This window comes from Tamandua tetradactyla, chromosome 22 (genome assembly GCF_023851605.1).
Source record: "Tamandua tetradactyla isolate mTamTet1 chromosome 22, mTamTet1.pri, whole genome shotgun sequence".
In the NCBI taxonomy this organism is placed as follows: Eukaryota; Metazoa; Chordata; class Mammalia; order Pilosa; family Myrmecophagidae; genus Tamandua; species Tamandua tetradactyla.
In genome coordinates this window covers 40,680,581-40,698,436 of record NC_135348.1, presented here as the reverse complement: position 1 = coordinate 40,698,436, position 17,856 = coordinate 40,680,581, and the positions used below count along the sequence as shown (strand labels likewise).

At 39.1% G+C, this 17,856-nt stretch overlaps 1 protein-coding gene and 1 pseudogene across 5 annotated transcripts in view; both read left to right on the top strand.

Moving 5' to 3' along the window:
• The first annotated feature begins 738 nt into the window (after positions 1-738).
• The window catches only part of HSPA4L (heat shock protein family A (Hsp70) member 4 like), a 64,245-nt gene continuing 47,127 nt past the window's right edge, over positions 739-17,856 (top strand). The window contains exons 1-2 of one of the 5 annotated variants that reach the window (XM_077140074.1): positions 740-1,134; positions 2,295-2,492. In XM_077140074.1, the coding sequence (XP_076996189.1) occupies positions 902-1,134; positions 2,295-2,492 (431 nt within the window). In that variant the 5' untranslated portion in view covers positions 740-901. The other 4 variants (XM_077140076.1, XM_077140077.1, XM_077140078.1 and 1 more) reach the window with 4 other exon arrangements.
• Positions 10,606-17,218, top strand: LOC143666346 (septin-7 pseudogene; annotated as a pseudogene).

Below are 17,856 nucleotides of genomic sequence, written 5' to 3'. Positions count from 1 at the left end.
TTTAGAATTCTATACTCAGGTAAATTATTCAAAAGTTAAAGTTAAATAAGATTTTGGCCCAAAACTAACAGTTTATCATGCTGACTTACTGAAAGAAAACAACCCAAAAGGCAGGAAGATGAGGCAAGAAGCAAACTAATAAACACTAACTTAGAAACCTAAATAATATAAGCAAAAGGAAAAATAGACTCTGATGGGAGAAGTGACAGGGAAGAACAACAGAATAAAAATAAAAGTACAGAAGGAAAGAAACCAATAAAGAGGACAAGAAAACCTGGTTCTTTTAGCAAACCACTAGTAGTAGGAACCAAGAAAAAAGATATTCAAATAATACAAATGAAGACATCTTTAAAATTGTAAATGAATAACTTCATGCCAACAAATTTGAAAACTATATGAAATGGTAAATTTTCTGTAAGAATAAAAACCAATATTGATTCAAGAAATAAACCAAACTATAATAACTAACAAAATTTAATCATCCTCACAGCCTCAATTTTTACAGACAGAAAGCGTGGCTAGAGACAGATAAACGGTCCAAGGAGAGTTTCACGATGCTCTGAAATAATTCTAGATGGTGGCTGACAGACACAAAAGAATGATGGCCGAAGGGGTAACCCAAGAGAGCCGGTAGCAGCCACTGGGCAGGTGTGGGCTGGGGCCAGGGGTGCTGCGGGGGGCAGGGGCGGGGGCGGGGCCAGGGGCGCCGCGGGGGGGGGGGGGCGTGCCCAGCTCTGCTCGCGCACTGTCTGCTGGGAGACCTGGCCTGCGGCTGTGGCGGAGGCCTCGGGTGTGCCCTGAGATGACGGCGCAGGAGAGGAGAGGCGTGATTCTCTAACGTGGGAAGACCCGTGTCGACCCAATACCGAACATTCCTTTCTCGTCAGTTTCGCCCTGGAAAATGGATTTCGTGTTCCTCATGGTAACAGCAGCAGGCGCCATAGCCACACTAGCTGGTGCTGTTATTGCAGCACTGATGTTAGTACAAAGTGTCAGGTCTTTCAAGAAGTGGAAATCTAGGGACAATGAGAGAACGAAAGAATCTGGTAAAGAATCCACGCCTATTATCAAGACAGCAACACACACGGAACAGAAAACCCAGAAAGAATCGAGCAGGAAGGAGCAGGAGACTTCGTAAGTGTGAAATGTAACTTGGTTACGTTGCAGACGGACGAGTGTGGCCAGACAAGAGGGACGACGGGCCGGACCACTTCGGACCCTTTCTGCGGACCAGAGGGCAGAGGCTGAGGCGGAGGCACTGGTGTGCCAGCGTCCTGGTGACACGCAGACTTGAGGTCTCTTTCCTGTAAAACTGGTTATCTGAGGTCAGGGTTGGCGGAGGCCGCATCTTCCAGAATGGTGTAAAGGAAGATGCGTGAAGGGAACGTTGTCAGCATCTCACGCTTCTCGGCAGAAGTTCGGCTTTTGGTATTACAAGACCTGATAGGAAACAGCATAACCCCTCAAATTCGTTCCCTCGCCTTCCCACGGGAGGCGACACGGCCTCCTAAGGCGCGGCGGCCCCCGCGCAGCACAAAGGGCGCCACCTCACAGAGCGGGGCGCGGCGGCGGGCGGCGGCCCACACTCGGAGCGCGCCGGCCGGAGGCACATGGGCCCCTCGGGGCGGCGAGGCTGCTGGTGGGTGTACGCGGGCGGCGGCCCCCTCCGAGGAGGAGCGGCGAGAAGGTGGCGCCGGGGCACCTGCGCGCCGGCCTCTGGGCACTCCTCAGCCGTGCCGGCTCGCTGAAGGAGGCGCGCCTCTAGTTGCCGAGGAAACAAAGGCCGCTTCAGGCACGTTAGCACACCCGCGCGGCCGGGCGGCGGCCTCGCGCCCTCACCTAGCCCGAAGGCGGCGCGCCAGCTGCGGCAAGAGGGCGGGCCAGGCACCTCTGCTTCCCGTACCCCTCTCCTCCCCCCCGCTTCTCCTTCCTCTCCCTCCCCTCACCCCCCGCCCCAACTCCGGCTGGCCCAGCTGCCTCCATTTTTCCAGATCTTTCTCGAACCCGTGGCTCCTCCGGCAGCCGTTGCCCGAGCGCTGACGGAAGCGGCCGAAGCTGGAGCCCGGACCAGCTGCGGGCGGCTAGCTCGCCTCGCGGGCGGCCGAGTGCGCAGGCGCAGATCGCAATAACTGCCGGTTGGAGGCCGCCGAACCGCAGTGGGAGAGAGACGGAGGCAGCGGGCGCGGCAGGGGCTGCGGCGCGGGCGGCCTCTCCCGGCGGCCCGGCTCCCCGACGCCCAGGCCCTAGGTTTACTGCGTAGCGACTCTGGGTCATCCCTTCTTTGCTTCTTGTAGGAATCGCAGTCCCAGCAGGGACAGCTCGGGAAAGGACGCGGTCCCGGCACGGGAGGCTTCTGCACCAGCACCCCGAGTTCTAGGCGGCGGGATGTCCGTGGTTGGCATTGACCTCGGCTTTCTCAACTGCTACATTGCCGTAGCTAGGAGTGGCGGCATCGAGACCATCGCCAATGAGTACAGCGACAGGTGTACACCGTGAGTGCCTCTTACCGGCATCATTCCGAGCCTAAGAAACGGTTTCTCCCGACCCTTGGGTTTGTTCCGCCCGCTGCTTTCCTGCGCGCCGAGCCCTGGGGTGACAGGTGCAGTCAGCTGCCTCTCCAGAGCCTCTGGGGGCAGCCGGGGGTGGGGGTCGCGCTAGCCTCGCGGAGCCGCTTTCCGGTCAAGGACAAGGGACTGAGCTCTGATGGTTGGCGCGTCTCTCCCAGGTGTACCCACACGACCCCGTCGCCCCCAGCACTGTCCCCCCAGCACGCTTGCTTCGGGTTGTTGGAGGACTCGGTGTGGGATCCCCTTGGCGTCCTGACCGCTGAAGAAAGGTCTGCGGCTGCGGCTGTCGGAGCTTGCGTCGGGTTGTGGGCCGTGGGCCGCTGCATTGCCTGCGGGCGAAGTGGACGGTTCATTCATTCTGCGCGTCCTCTTTTCCAGCTCTGTGGGTGGTAGTTCGTTCTCTGAAAAGTGGAAAGTGAAGGCTTAGACTTCCGTTAGAAGACGGATTGCAGGTTCATCTGACCCCGAAAGCCATTTTGGGAGGAAGGAGAGTGGCATAGGTGTTTTACTCCAGTGTCCCTGAGGGCTGGAGGTAATCCGATCGGTTTCCAGGCGCATAGGTTCATGCGGCCTTTTCAGTAGGGCTAGAATCAAGGATGGTAATCTTTGGTTTCATGTTTCGGTAATGTACACCAGTTAAAGGCAAGTGGTGGGGTTAGATCCTTCCAAAAGTGTTTTTTTAGAGAATGAAACCTTGGAGATTCGCGGGTGACTATTCTGTATAAACATGATAGTGAATGGATCTATTATGACCACTTGATGAAGGACTTAGAGGAGGTGGCACTGTGATGGAAACATGTTTCTGCATGTCCAGTTCTCTCTGCTATGGGAAGTTTTTGGCAAAGAATATAATTAAGACTGGGATATGAAAAACGAGCTTCTTATTGTAGTTGCTGATTCCAGTAATTTTATTGGGAAACCAGCTGTGCATGTATTATCTCACATTCTATGGAAAGGTAATTAAAAATTAATTTGTCCCCTTGAAATGACCCAAAATATTATTACACTAATATTAACCAAGATCAGCATCAAGCTCAGCTTTTAAAAGCCTAAAATACTGCAGTTTACTGATAATTTAAATTCTGGGTCGAGAGTCTGTTTTAAAATTTAAAATTTCCAGGAGGTTGTTAAAGAGTAGGTTACTTACAGCAGTCCGTGCCTTGGTTTCTTTCAGAGAACTTTTTAGAAGGTTTTAGATGTATGCATTGTATTTCTTTTCTAGATACATGTATTCGGTAGAATTTTTAGATGTTTATATTTTCAAATATGGACATAGGTCAGTTAATCCCATAGTACTGTTAGAACTCTTCCTTTTGCATACTTTTCAGGTTTTTATGCACTGAGAGACTGAAGCAATAATTGTGAAATATTTATGAATTCATCTGTACGGAATATTATATTATTTTAAAAGCCACAATAAATACAGGCTTCTGCCAGAGATGTATCTGAAAATTCCATTCTTTTCTTTGAGCAGAGTAGAAGTAAATAGGGGCATTCTTCGGTTTCTGGGACTTGATTTGAGAGGTGGAGTGGGCATTACCCTAATCCATGAAGCCTTATTTCTAAGGATGAAGACCAAAACTGTAAAAAAGATACTTCATTTTCAGGCTCAGAAATCTCCTTACTTGTGAGGGTTAACTCTGTAAAGATCCTGGCCAGACAGGCAGAGAGAGTTCCTCAAAAAATTAGGTTACTCATTTGAGTCTTTTAGAAGGCTCTTAGTTACTATTCTTAGGCATATAGTTTGATTCCATATGGTAGGGATTTGCTGTGATATTTGTGATTTATATGTAAGAAATGCAATAATTTCTAGATCTAATTAGTCTAATCCAAACTTGACAGTTTCGAAGGTGGAATGATCATATTTTCACTTAGCTTGCAACTCTGCTCCTCTTTCCATTGATTGTTCAGTTCAAAGGGCCATGCACTATCATTTACTTCAGGAATATATCTTTTGGTGTTAACTTTTACGGTGGTCCTGTGTTCTCACACCGTGTATTTACTTTGTGGGGGCTCAATTTGAGTGAAAACTTATCCCTTCCTGGTCCTGGACTTTGATTGGTTTACTTTTACTGAGTGCTTCTCATGTAAAGGCAGTATAACTTTCTAATACACTACAGTATTTAATAACACATATAAATTAGCTCTTCAAAAGAATGTTTCCAGCTCATTTTTTTCATCTTGCTAGGATTCAGGCACACGTCTGAGTTGAAAAGAACCCGTTGGTTGAAATGTTCATCTCAAAAGAGCTTACTAGTAGGATGGAACAAGACCCAGCTTTCTGCAAAGAGCCAGTGATTCGAGGCCCTGGAAGAGCACGTGGTGCTTCATCTAGACAGTACCCTTTGATGGTTTACAAATTCAGCTTTACAGTGATGCCCCAGTGTACGGTCACCAGTCCTGAGGAGTTCAGCTTTCCCTGGGGCAAATGCAGGTTATCCTGATGATGCCATATTCATCTATCTTCTATACCCACTGATGGATGGGCTTAAGATCCAACTCCTAGAAGGAGCTGAAAGTGAAGCGGCTTGTTTCCGAATAACAAGGCTCCAGCATTAAGAGGTGCTGTTACCAGTAAGCTGCTTGTTGACTGGAAGTGTCCAGCACCTTCCCTGGAGCCCAAGCAATGATTTAAGGGAAACTTGACGTGTGTTTCTGCTCAGTTCCAGTCCACAGTTAGAAGAACTCAGATCTTCAAAAGAAGTTTCAAGGGATTCCTTACCAACCTAGGTGTTCAAATTAGAATGCAATTAAACCTTTCTACTGTCTCCAAATAAATGAAGTTGCATTTTAAAAAAAAAAAAAAAGAATGTTTCCACATTCCATTGCTGATATCAATGTAATGTGACAGCAGTATTTCTAAGTTGTAAGTATATTAAAAAGAGATCCTGTGGGCAAAAGGAAGGAGCTGTTCAATGTGGTTGGTTTATGCATCCATGCTTTTCCACATTTTTTGTTTGTTCTTTAACATCCTTTATTTTGTCCACATAGGAAGGACTCTTGTAGAAACCAGGATTTTTTTATGAAAAAGAGAATTAAGTTTTAGCCTACAAGCATGGGACCAAGAGCCAGTAATTTAACCTTTTTGTCCTTTAAGTTCACCATCTGTATGGTTGGATGCTTATACCAGACTGTCTTCTCATACATAGTTCAAGAAGAAAAATAGACAGTTTTTTTCTGAGGATTTTCTTATTTTTAAAGAAAATTACACAAATAATGCATGCTCATTGTAGAAAATACAAGCGCCATTGATTTAGTTTTTGTATCATTACCTTAATTTAATCCCTCCCTTATTGGACATTTTCTTTGTAAATGATATTTTGTTCTGAGAAGTAATGCTGCAGGTATCTGTTTTTGCAAATAAATTTTTATCCTTAACCTCTTCAAATAAATTCCTAGAAGTGGCAGTACTTACTGTGCACATTTTAAAGGCCATAGACATGCTTGTATTATTGAATCAAGTATAGATGTGATGATTGAAATTTCCATCCCAGTTTAATTATATTAAGGTGATTAGTTTCAGGCATAGGAAAAGAAAACTACAGCCAAGAATGCTCATTCAATACCACATTAAAGCATATGGTCAACTCTGACATGTTTGTGTTGATAATAGTGGTGGCTGTGTGCCTAAGCATTGTGCTTGAATTGTCATAGATATCACAATTCTGAGTTTGGTAATACTAGCTATCTTTTATTGGTAAGAATCCTAAAGGAAAGTGAAGTAACTTTACCGAGAACTAGTAAGTAATAAAATGGATTCAGTTTCTGGCTTCTTTTGATCCCAGAATCTCAAAGTCTTTTCATTGTCCATAAGCAATCCTTAGATTTAGGTATACATGCTGGATTAATAGAGAGAGAACACCTTCAGAGGAACACATAATTAGGCTAGGCACTTGTACAGAGAATTATCTTTCCTCTGCATCAATAAATTCATGTATTTTAGGCCAGTTTCTGTGAAATATTGTCGCGTCTTAAAATGTTCATTTTAATAAGTTTTAATTATTTTAATAACATGCAAAGAATCTTATTTTGTAAAAAAAATAAAATAAAATTATTTTCATACATTTTGGTATGAACATGGGGGAAAGCAGTGTGTAAATACATTATTAATGGATATTTCTTGGAGAATTTGGGGGGATACTTTTAATGTCTGGAGTGTTTTAGAATTTCATTAACATATTTTATGAGAAAAAAATTGATTTTTTAATGAAACTTTTTTTTTTTTTTTTTTTACCATTCAAGAGACTTTTGTCAGGTATATTGTAAATTCTATTACCAAAATTTTGGATGATCAATCAGTATTCAGTTTTCTGGTTTTCTATCCTCATTATTTATTCTTTCTTTCTTTTTAAGCATAGAATGATCTGAAAATAAGGAAAAATATTGTTTATATGCTACTTTTCATATATGTAATATAGTGTCCTTAATACAGGAAAGTAGAAATCATGTGCTTTGGGATATTAAGAGTAACTACATAGAGAACGCCAAACCACAAAGGTTAACCCATGCATATAGCTGGGTAGAAGGACTTTTCATGGTGTGGCAGTTTGGGGGAGGAGTAGGTATTTATATTCTTTGTATTATTTGAGTTAGTTTTGTTGTATGTTTTATTATAATCTTCTTTTAACCTTTATGTGTCATTATTTATGCTGAAGAATTGCACAAAGTAATAAGTCTTCCTCCTTTTGTTCCTTCTGCAGCCTCCTCAAGTTTAGTATGTATGTTTCTAGTCTGTTATATAAATATGTGAGAACACACACATAACTTGGATGTTTGTTGTTGCTTTTTTTTTAACAAAAATGGAGTTAAACAGTATATATTTTGCAAATTGCTTTTTTTTTCACTTCAAAATATTTTGAGGATATCTCAAATCTCTACATATAGCACTAATTTACCTTATCTTTTTAATGACTGTACAGTATCCCAACAGTGGATAAACAATGATTTATTATTTTGCTATTTGTAAACAAATTCAATGAATACCTTCATTTTTTTTTTTAAATCAGATATGCTAAGGGTGCTGAGGTAAGAGAGGGGCAGATTACTCACACTTTGGCATGGCCAGAGCTAAGACTATAAAAAGTCTTTTAGTATGAATGTTACTTATAATAGAACAAAATGAACCGTAGTCATTGTCTTGTGTGAGTGAGAAATCCTGGAAGGTGTATAGAAGGCAAAGAATGCCAAATAAAAATTATTTATAGAATATTATTTATTATGAGTTTAAGATGGTTAATATGCCATTTGATAGTCTCTTTAGTATGTGGTCACTAATTTATCTTAGTAAATGTTTTAATTGTTAGAGTGTTAGTAGGTTTACTGATGACTTCCTCCTACCAACGTTCTTTACCCTTAAAAACTCTTAAGTTTAACTACTGGGAATGCTACTGCCTCTCCAACCAAGAAGGTTTCGTTACCCACCCTCCCTCATCCCACAGTCCCAAGGTTTGGGGAGGCACTGTTGATTTCTTTGTTAAAACAAAAGGGAATGACTGGGTCTTTCGCTGTTTGGTTGTGGGTTTTTTTTTTGTTGTTGTTGTTTTTGGGTGTTTTTTGTTTGTTTGTTACTATGTATGCCTACCTTTAGGAGGCAGTTACGCAGTTGCTACATTCCCCATCAGTAATAATTTTATGATTTCTGAAGGTGAATGTTAAAAGGCAGTATAATCTACATATATGCAAGAACAGTATAATGTGTTCTATCAAGTCAGAAGGCTTAGATTCAAGTTCTAGTTCTGCTAGTAAATAGCTGGGTATCTTAATTTATCTAATCTCTCTGTGCCTTAGTTTCCATGTCTGTAAAATAGTGTTGATACTTCTTAGGACTATGAGAATAAAGAAATAAGATAATGTCTGCAAAGTTACATGCCTCATGCATAGAATATTGTGTGTGTTTTTTTTAGAATGGTTAAATGTTCTCTGAATGGAAATTTGAATTTTGGATTGTTTTATTAATGTTTAAAATTTGAGTCTCTTATGTTGGCAATAAATCTCACTTTTCTGTCAGATAATTTTATAAAAAGGAACTCTGTAAGTCAGGGGTCAGCAAAGTTTTTCTATAAAGAGCCAGAGTGTGTAAATATTTTAGGCTTTGCAGGTCCTATTGTCTCGATTGCAGCTACTCAACTTGGCAGTTGTAGTGCAAAAGCAGTGACAGTACAGTACAAATTAATCACCGTGGCTCTTCTGATAAAACTTTATTTGCAAAAGCAGATGGTGGATGGGTAGTTTGCCAGGCAGTCATAGAAAAACTTTAAAATTATTATGCAATGATATTTGTCTTTGAACTGGATAAATTATAAGAAAATTCTCAAACTGATGGACTTTTTAATAATATAGCTAATAACTGTGTAGTGATATCTATTAATAGCTCAAGTTCTGAACTTTTTTTATTCTTTTTTTAGTCTGTTGTCCATAGTGAAAGGTTGGAAGCTTTATATTATTACTAAATTATATATACTAGAAGTCTTTATGTTAAAATAATAAGGTAGAAAGTAAATAGCAACTGTTCTTTTGAGAACATCCTCCTTCATTCACCAGCTTTTAGAGCTACTGCAACTTTTAACAAATTGTTAATTTTGGGAAACAGTAACCATATACTTTTTTTTTTTCACATGGGCAGGCACCGGGAGTCAAACCCAGGTCCTCTGGCATGGCAGGCAAGCATTCTTGCCTGCTGAGCCACCGTGGCCCACCCCATATACTTTCTTTATTGCAGAACTTCTCAGATCTCTTAGTTTGTTTATAGGCATTGAAATTCTCCAAGAAAAGGATATGTTCCCTAAACTATTTGAACACAGAAGCCCTTTTTTCAAAAGCACTTGTTAGAAATAATGTTCCACAGAATACTGTTTGGGAAATGATGCTCTAGGGCAGTGATTCTTAACCAGGAATGATTTTTCCTCTTAAATACGTCCGACAGTATGACAAGATAGTTTCGGTTGTCACAACTGAGCAAGGGGAATGCTCCTGGCATCTAGGTCAGTAGAGGCCAAGGGCCATGCTAAAAATCCTGCAATACATAGCCATCTCCCAACAAAGAATCATTTGGCCCAAAATATCAGTAGTGCCAAGGTTGAGAAGTCCTGCTCTGTGAATATCCTGGCAACCATAGTAGAAACTAGTTGCTCAACAGTTGGATTACTAACAATTGGATTCAGAGCCAAATTGGAAATCTAAGGGGCTGACCTCTTGATTTAAACCTATTGAATGCCCTCTCAGGTCATCATTAATCTAGCTACTGTGTTTCTTATCCTTTGGACAATGATAGCAGAAGAGGCTGTAAATAATAATTATGATCTTATCACAGAATTAGCAAGGGAAAGATGAAAGGGAAAAAAATGGGCTATCTTTAAAGGTTAAGTGGTGAATGACTTAGGTCATTTAGAAGCATTGCCTGCTTAGGATGTTAGGATTTGGTGGCATTCTTTGAGAATCTGGAACCTATCCCTCGGGTATCAACGTTGGATTATACAGATTTAAGTTGTACCATAAACTTTCCATTTTCTTTAGGTACGAAATGAAATTTCTAAATAGTTCAAATAATCTACAAAAAATATACTGAATGTCCTTTTCTATAAAAAGTTATACATCGATCTAAATTATGATATAATGTGTTTATTATTTCCCTTAGTATTGTCATTTAAAAGCTTTGATGGAGAATAGATATATAATTTATTTGGATTTTTCTGAAAATATTGGTAGGTATTTTTTATTTAATTGTTGTTTTCTTTTTTAAATATTTTGTTGAGGTTACTTCACACACCATACAGTCCATCCAAAGTTTACAATTAATGGTTCACAATATCATCACATGGTTGTATATTCATCACCATGATCATTTTGCATCTCTCCAAAAAAAAATAAAAAGAGAAATCTTTCCATTCCATACCCCTTATCCCTCCCTCTCATTGACCAACTAGTATTGCAGTCTTCCTCAAGTTTTTTTTACCCTTTATCCCTGCCATTATTTGTTTATTTATTTATTCTCTCTTTTTTTTTTTTTACTCATTTGTCCATTCTCTGGATAAAGGGAGCATCAGACACAGGTTTTCACAGTCACACTGTAAAAGCCATATAGTTAACAGTCATCTTCAAGAATCAGGGCTACTAGAATACAGTTCAGCAGTTTCAGGCATTTCCTTCTAGTTATTCTAATAACACTAAAACTAAAAGGCCTCCCCCTCTCTACGCGGGACATGACCCCAGGGGTGTGGACCTTCCTGGCAACATGGGACAGAAATTCTAGAATGAGCTGAGACTCAGCATCAAGGGATTGAGAAAACTTTCTGAACCAAAAGGGGGAAGAGTGAAATGAGACAAAGTGTCAATGGCTGAGAGATTCCAGACAGAGTCAAGAGGTTATCCTGGAGGTTATTCTTATGCATTAAGTAGATATCATCTTGTTGTTCAAGATGTAATGGAGAGGCTGGAGGGAACTGCCTGAAAATGTAGAACTGTGTTCCAGTAGCCATGTTTCTTGAGGATGATTGAATAATGATATAGCTGTCACGATGTTACTGTGTGATTGTGAAAACCTTGTGTCTGATGCTCCTTTTATCTACCTTGTCAACAAAGGAGTAGAACATATGGAATAAAAATAAATAATAGGGAGAACAAATGTTAAAATAAATTTAGTTTGAAATGCTAGTGATCAATGAAAACGAGGGGTGAGGGGTATGGTAGGTATAATCATTTTTTTTTTCCTTTCCTGTGTTTGTTTTCTTTTTCTATTGTATTTTTATTTCTTTTTCTGAATTAATGCAAATGTTCTAAGAAATGATAAATATGCAACTAAGTGATGATATTGTGAATTACTGATTATATATGTTGATTTTTTTTTTGGTTTCTTAATTTTTTAATTAATAAATAAATTTTCTAAAAAAAACGCTAAAAGGCATATCTATGTAATGCGTAAGAACAACCTCCAGGATAACCTCTCAACTCTTTTTGATATCTCTCAGCCACTGAGACTTTATTTTGTCTCATTTCTGTCTTCCCCCTTCTGGTTAAGAAGGCTTTCTCAATCCCATGATGCCGGGTCCTGGCTCATCCCCAAGAGTCAGATCCCAGGTTGCCAGGGATATTTACAGCCCCTAAGACTCGTGTCCCATGTAGTGGAGAAGGCAGTAAGTTCACCTCCTGAGTTGGCTCTGAGAGAGAGGCGACGTCCAAGCAACAAAAGAAGTTCTCTGGGGGTGATTCTTAGGCATAATTATAAGTAGGTTTAGCTGCTTCTTTGCAGGAGTAAGTTACATTGGGGCAAGCCCCAAGATGGAGGGCTGGACCTATTAAATTGGTTGTCCCCACTGCTTGGGAGAATATTAGGAATTCCCCGGGTGGAAAGTTTAATATTTCCTCCTTTCTCCTCAGTGCCTCAAGGGGATTTTGCAAATACTGTTTCATTCTCTGCCCAAATTACTCTGGAATGTAGCAGGACATCGCCCTAACCTGTACAAACCAACAAGATTTCACTCCCTATTCAAGATTCCATTATGAATTATGGTGTTCAAATAAACGTAGTCATTATTTTCTAGATTTTTTCACTTTTTTTATTGTGAAATATAACATATATGAAAGCAGTAAATTTTAAAGTACATTTTAACAAGTAGTTATAGAACAAATTTCAAAGTTTGGTATGGGTTGCAGTTCCGTAATTTCAGGTTTTTCCTTCTAGATGCTCCAAGACACTAGAGACTAAAAAGAAATATCAATATAATGATTCAGTATTCATACTCATTTGCTTGTCCTAATTTCTCTGTATAACACCTCCTTCTCATTTGATCCTTCTCCACATCTTTAGGAATATTTGGGCTATGACCATTCTAACTTTATTCATGTTGAGAAGGGGTATTGATATGGGATGGGACATAGAACTGGTTAATGTTGTTGGAGAGACTGGCACCTCTGGGTGTCAGGGCTTACCTGAGCTAAGAACCATCTGAAGTGTAGATTTTTTTATAGAAAATTAGAAAACTGAAGGAAGGCATTTGAAAACCTTTCTTTAGTTCTGTGAGGTTGGTTTTTTGCCTTTTTAAAGCACTAGGCATTTCCATACCCTAACATTTCAATTCTTTAATCTTTAAAAGTTAAGTCTACTTTTAACTTCAGAGAATATGTCATAATAACTACTTAGCTTTCTCTGTGAAAGGATAAATACATGAAACATATTTCAAAGAGCCTAGCACTTAATAAATGGTAGCTGAATTTGAATCTAGTATTGTAGAAATTAAACTCTTGAATCAACCTAATAAGATTTTCTGTGCACTCAAGTTATGGTAGCCTAGTATTGAAAAATTGGAAGTATTGGGAAATATATACAAGAAATTGGAGTTGGGAGCAGGGGCCATAAGGTAAGCTGAGAGGTGGTAGCAAATCCATATTTTCTCTGCTAGATGAGTTTTAGAATGTAATGAAAATCACCCACCAGATTATCTTACTGGATATGCAGGTGTTTATTCTGGCAGATAATAAGAATCTAGCAAATATGCTAGAGAAGACAGATGCAAAGCTGTTAGTTGAGCCATTGATTCCTGCTGAATCCTTATTTTCCCATTTTTTGATCATGATTAGAGAACAGTTAACTTTCATTCTTTCCTGAATATGCCCATCACTTTTAACATTTCGCTTCTAAATATATATATATATATATATGCTTGTATGTCTGAAATATACCTCAAATTCAACATGTCCTAAATAGAACTTGTGATCATCCCCTCCCCAAACATGTCCCCTCTTCCAGTGTTTTTATCTCACTGAAGGGCACCAGCACCTACACTCTCATGCAAACTGTAAACCTAAGCATTATTCTTGACTCTTGCCTCTTCCTACCATCTAGTCCAGTGCTATCCAATAATGTGTTTGATGTAACTCAATATATGCAAAATCTTATCTTTTCATATAATAACATAAATGAAATATTTTGCTTTCTCACCTTAAATGAAATCCTGGTTATATTTTACATTTATAGCACATCTCAGTTCAGACTAGCCACATTTCACATGCTCAAAGGCCATATGTGACTCGTGGCTAGTGGCTACCATTTTGAACAGTGCAGACCTAGTCCATCCCCAAGAATTTTTATTTCCTAAAAATCTCTTAATTCCTTCCCCTTCTGTCAGTCTCCACTGCCACAATCCTGATAAAAATTACTGGCAACTGCTTACCCTCATCCCATCAGTTCAAACTGTAGTAAAAATGATCTTCACCCATCCTCACACCCATCCTGTCATTTACTCTTCCTTCAAATCTCATCACTTCCTCAAATTAGTCTTCCCTGACTGTCCTTCTTTAGGTCAGTTTCTGCTTTTTTCCAGTCTCATAGCACTCCTCTATTGATTTCATTTGTATGAGTCTAATAGTAAGTTCCAAGAGAGCCAAAGGTATGTCTGTCTTTTTTCCCCTCACTGTTATATCTTTAGCAACTAACAGAATACCAGGCATATAATAGTTATTCAAAAATGTTTGTTAAATTGACTAAATGAACTTTTCAATTGATTTCCTTCCCTGGTTCCTTCCTTCCCATTGGTTCTCAGTATAACAGTGGGCTGTTCAGCCCTTGAAAATTGCTGTTATGGAATCTTTGCTGTTCAATTTGTGTTCTATATCAACATTGAGTCCTGTTATTCAATAACCTTTAATGAATTCCCATAATGTACTGAATAAATTTCAGATTTATATTTGAGCATTTGAGACCTCTGTAATCTGACCCCACTACTGTTTATCAAACTGTCTATGAAACTATCCCAGTTGTATTCTTAAGGGTCTCCAAATAAGCATTACCATTTGGAGCTGTCATTCCATTAATTCATTTACTTATGCATGCAACAAATATTTAACATGTATCCTTGCTGTGTTACAATGATCTAAGGTAATATTGTCTTGTAGACTTCTTTGAAGATAGAAATACTAGCCAAATGTGGCTGTTGCTCACTTGAAGTGTGGCTAATGCTGCTGAGGAACTTATTTTATTTTAATTAAATTTTACTAGTTACATGTGGGTAGTGACTACCATATTAAATAGTGCTGATCTGGAAAGTATGTGTATATTCCCTGTCCTCATGGAGTTTACACTTTGGTATGGAGACACAGTAAGTAAATAAATTATGTCAGATTGTAATTTATAGTATGGAGAAAAACAAAATTAGGTTATAGAATATGAGACTTGTATGTGTTGGGGAGGGACAGGCATGTTGTTTATATAGGGTGGTCAGGGAAAGCTGCTCTGATACACTGACATTGAGCAGAGACTTGAAAGAAGTGTGAGCATATAGATGTATTTAGAATAGTACCAGAAAAGAGAGAAAACATGTACAAAGACTCTGAGGCAGAAGTGTGTTTGGCATAGTCTAGATACAGCATGGAGGCCAGTGTACTTGGATTGAATTTAATGTGAGGTGGCCAGACACAGCCAGACAATGAAGGGCTTTCTTGGCTATTGTGGGAACTTAAACTTTTACTTTGCGAAAGCAAATACCACAGGAGGTTTTTCTCTAGAGCAGTATCATGATCTTAAGATCACTCTGGCTATAATATTGAGAATAGATTTATACACCAGGAATGCCGTTTTACACTAAATAGATACCTACTAAATGCTTCTCCTCCTTTCAAGTTCTAATTCAGAAATCTCCTTTTCCAGAATTCTGTTATCTGGAAATGATTTGTCCCTCTTTTGTTAATATCATTCATTGTCTTATGTTATATAGTTCATACACTGATTAAAAAAAAAAATTCTCCAAGGTGCAAGATTCACTCCTGCTAAGGAGAGGAACATCAACAGCAGCACCATGGCAGCTAAGAACCTTGAAGGCTGGGTGGGATTTGCAGATCTCCCAAATCAGGTATACAGAAAATCATGAAAAGAGGATTTGAATTCATACTTATGTTAGTAGGTGAATCTGGATTGGGAAAGTCAGTATTAATCAACTCGTTATTCTTCACAGATTTGTATTCTTCAGAGTATCCAGGTCCTTCCCATAGAATAAAAAAGACAGTACAGGTGGAACAATCAAAGTGTTAATCAAGGAAGGTAGTGGTTAGTTGCTGCTAACAATAGTTGATATCCCAGGCCTTCGAGGTGCAGTGGATAATAGTAATTGTTGGCAGCCTGTCATCAGTTATATTGATGATAGTAAATTTGAATTCTACCTAATTGCAAATCTCTGGTGGACAGATAACAGATGCCAAACAACCGGGTGCAGTGCTATTTATATTTCATTGCTCCTTCAGAACATGGACTTAAACCACTGGATATTGAGTTTATGAAGTGCTTACATGAAAAAGTGAATATCATCCCATTTATTGCCAAAGCAGACACTCTTAAACCAGAGGAGTGCCGACAGTTTAAAAAACAGATAATGAAAGAAGTCCAAGAACATAAAATATATGAATTTCCAGAAACAAATGATGAAGAAGAAAATAAGCTTGTTAGAAAGATAAAGGACCATTTACCCCTTGCTGTAGGAGCAGTAATACTATCATTGAAGTTAATGACAGAAGAGTCAGAGGAAGGCAATATCCTTGGTGTGTTGCTGAAGTTGAAAATGGTGAACATTGTGATTTTACAATTATGATAAATATGTTGATAAGAACACACCTGCAGGACTTGAAAGATGTCACTAATAATGGATACTATAAGAACTACAGAAGCAGAAAACTGGCAGCTGTGACTTACAATGTAGTTGATAACAAGAATAAAGGATGGCTTACTAAGAGCCCCCTGGCACAGATGGAAGAAAGAAGGGAGCATGTAGCCATGATGAAGAAGATGGAGATAAAGATGAAGCAGGTGATTGAGATGAAGGTCAGAGAAAAAGTTCAGAAACTGAAGGACTCTGAAGCTGAGCTCCAGCAGCACCATGAGCAAATGAAAAAGCATTTAGAAGCACAGCACAAAAGAATTAGAGGAAAAACATCCTCAGTTTGAGGATGAAAAAGTAAACTGGGAAGCTTAACAACATATATTAGAACAACAGAATTCTTTGAGAACTTTGGGAAAGAACAAGAAAAGGAAGATCTTTTAAACCCTCTATTGACCACTAGTTACATATTAGTTGCCAACATACCAGCTTGAATATCAGTGTTTGTTGGACCCATCTGACCAATTTGTACCAGTTTTATCCATAATGATGGATTTAACAGCATGACGAAACTTGCTATTTTGTTGTTGTTCTTGATGGAGAGTAAGATGCCATGAATTGTCTAGGGTTGTTGTGTACTTAAACAGCTCTAAGTACGCAACATGTAAGCCTTCCCTACATTTTTTCCTTTTTGAAAAAACAAATTTCTTCAGTTTAATGCAAGAGAACATTTTGCTGTTGTGCAGTCATGTTCTGGTAGTTTGAGTGTTTAAGGATATTCCAAAATAATAGGACTCTAGAAAGTTTTCACTGACAATAAATTGCCATAATATGATGCGAACTATGCTTTTCTGTGATAATTATAATACAGAAGTTTCATTCAGTGCAGCATATACAATAATGTAATTTCGTCTTAACACATTTGACCCTATTTTTTGTCACTTCCGTTGTTTAAAAATACACATGGAGGGCAGGCCACGGTGGCTCAGCAGGTAAGAGTGCTTGCCTGCCATGCCCGAGGACCCGGGTTCGATTCCCGGTGCCTGCCCATGTAAAAAAAAAAAAAAAAAAAAAAAAAAATACACATGGAAAAGAAAACCTATGTGCTTATACAGCACCTAGAGCTTTTTTATAACAACGTTTTTGTTTGTTTTGGATTCTTTAAATATATACTATTTTCATTAGTGCCCTCTTTAGCCAGAATCTCATTACTGCTTCATTTTTGTAATAGCATTTAATTAAGGTATTTTCCGTTTATTGGCCCTGCTAAAATAGAGTATAGCATCTTTCATATGGTAGGAACCAAAAGGGAAGCTTTCCGTTATGTCCTTTTTTATACTTTATGGTAAGTTGCAGGGGGAGATGCAATTATAGATCATTTCTAGGCAAAAATTGTGAAGCTAATGACCAACCTGCTTTTGTTTGCAGTCTCTTTATTTGACTAGAAAAGGGAATCATAGTTTCTTGAAAAGAAGAAAAAGTCACCATCTGCATTTAGTTGTATTCATATATGTTTCTGTATTTTTTTGTTTGTATTATAAAAATTCACATAATAAAAGTTGTGATGTAAAATAAATAAATAAATTCTCCAAGGCTCGAGATTGTAAACTTCATACATGTAGTACCTATAAATATCTGTTAATTGAATAATTTCCTGTAGTTATACCTGATTTCATGAAAACATTTCCTTCTGAAACATAACTTGAAATTAT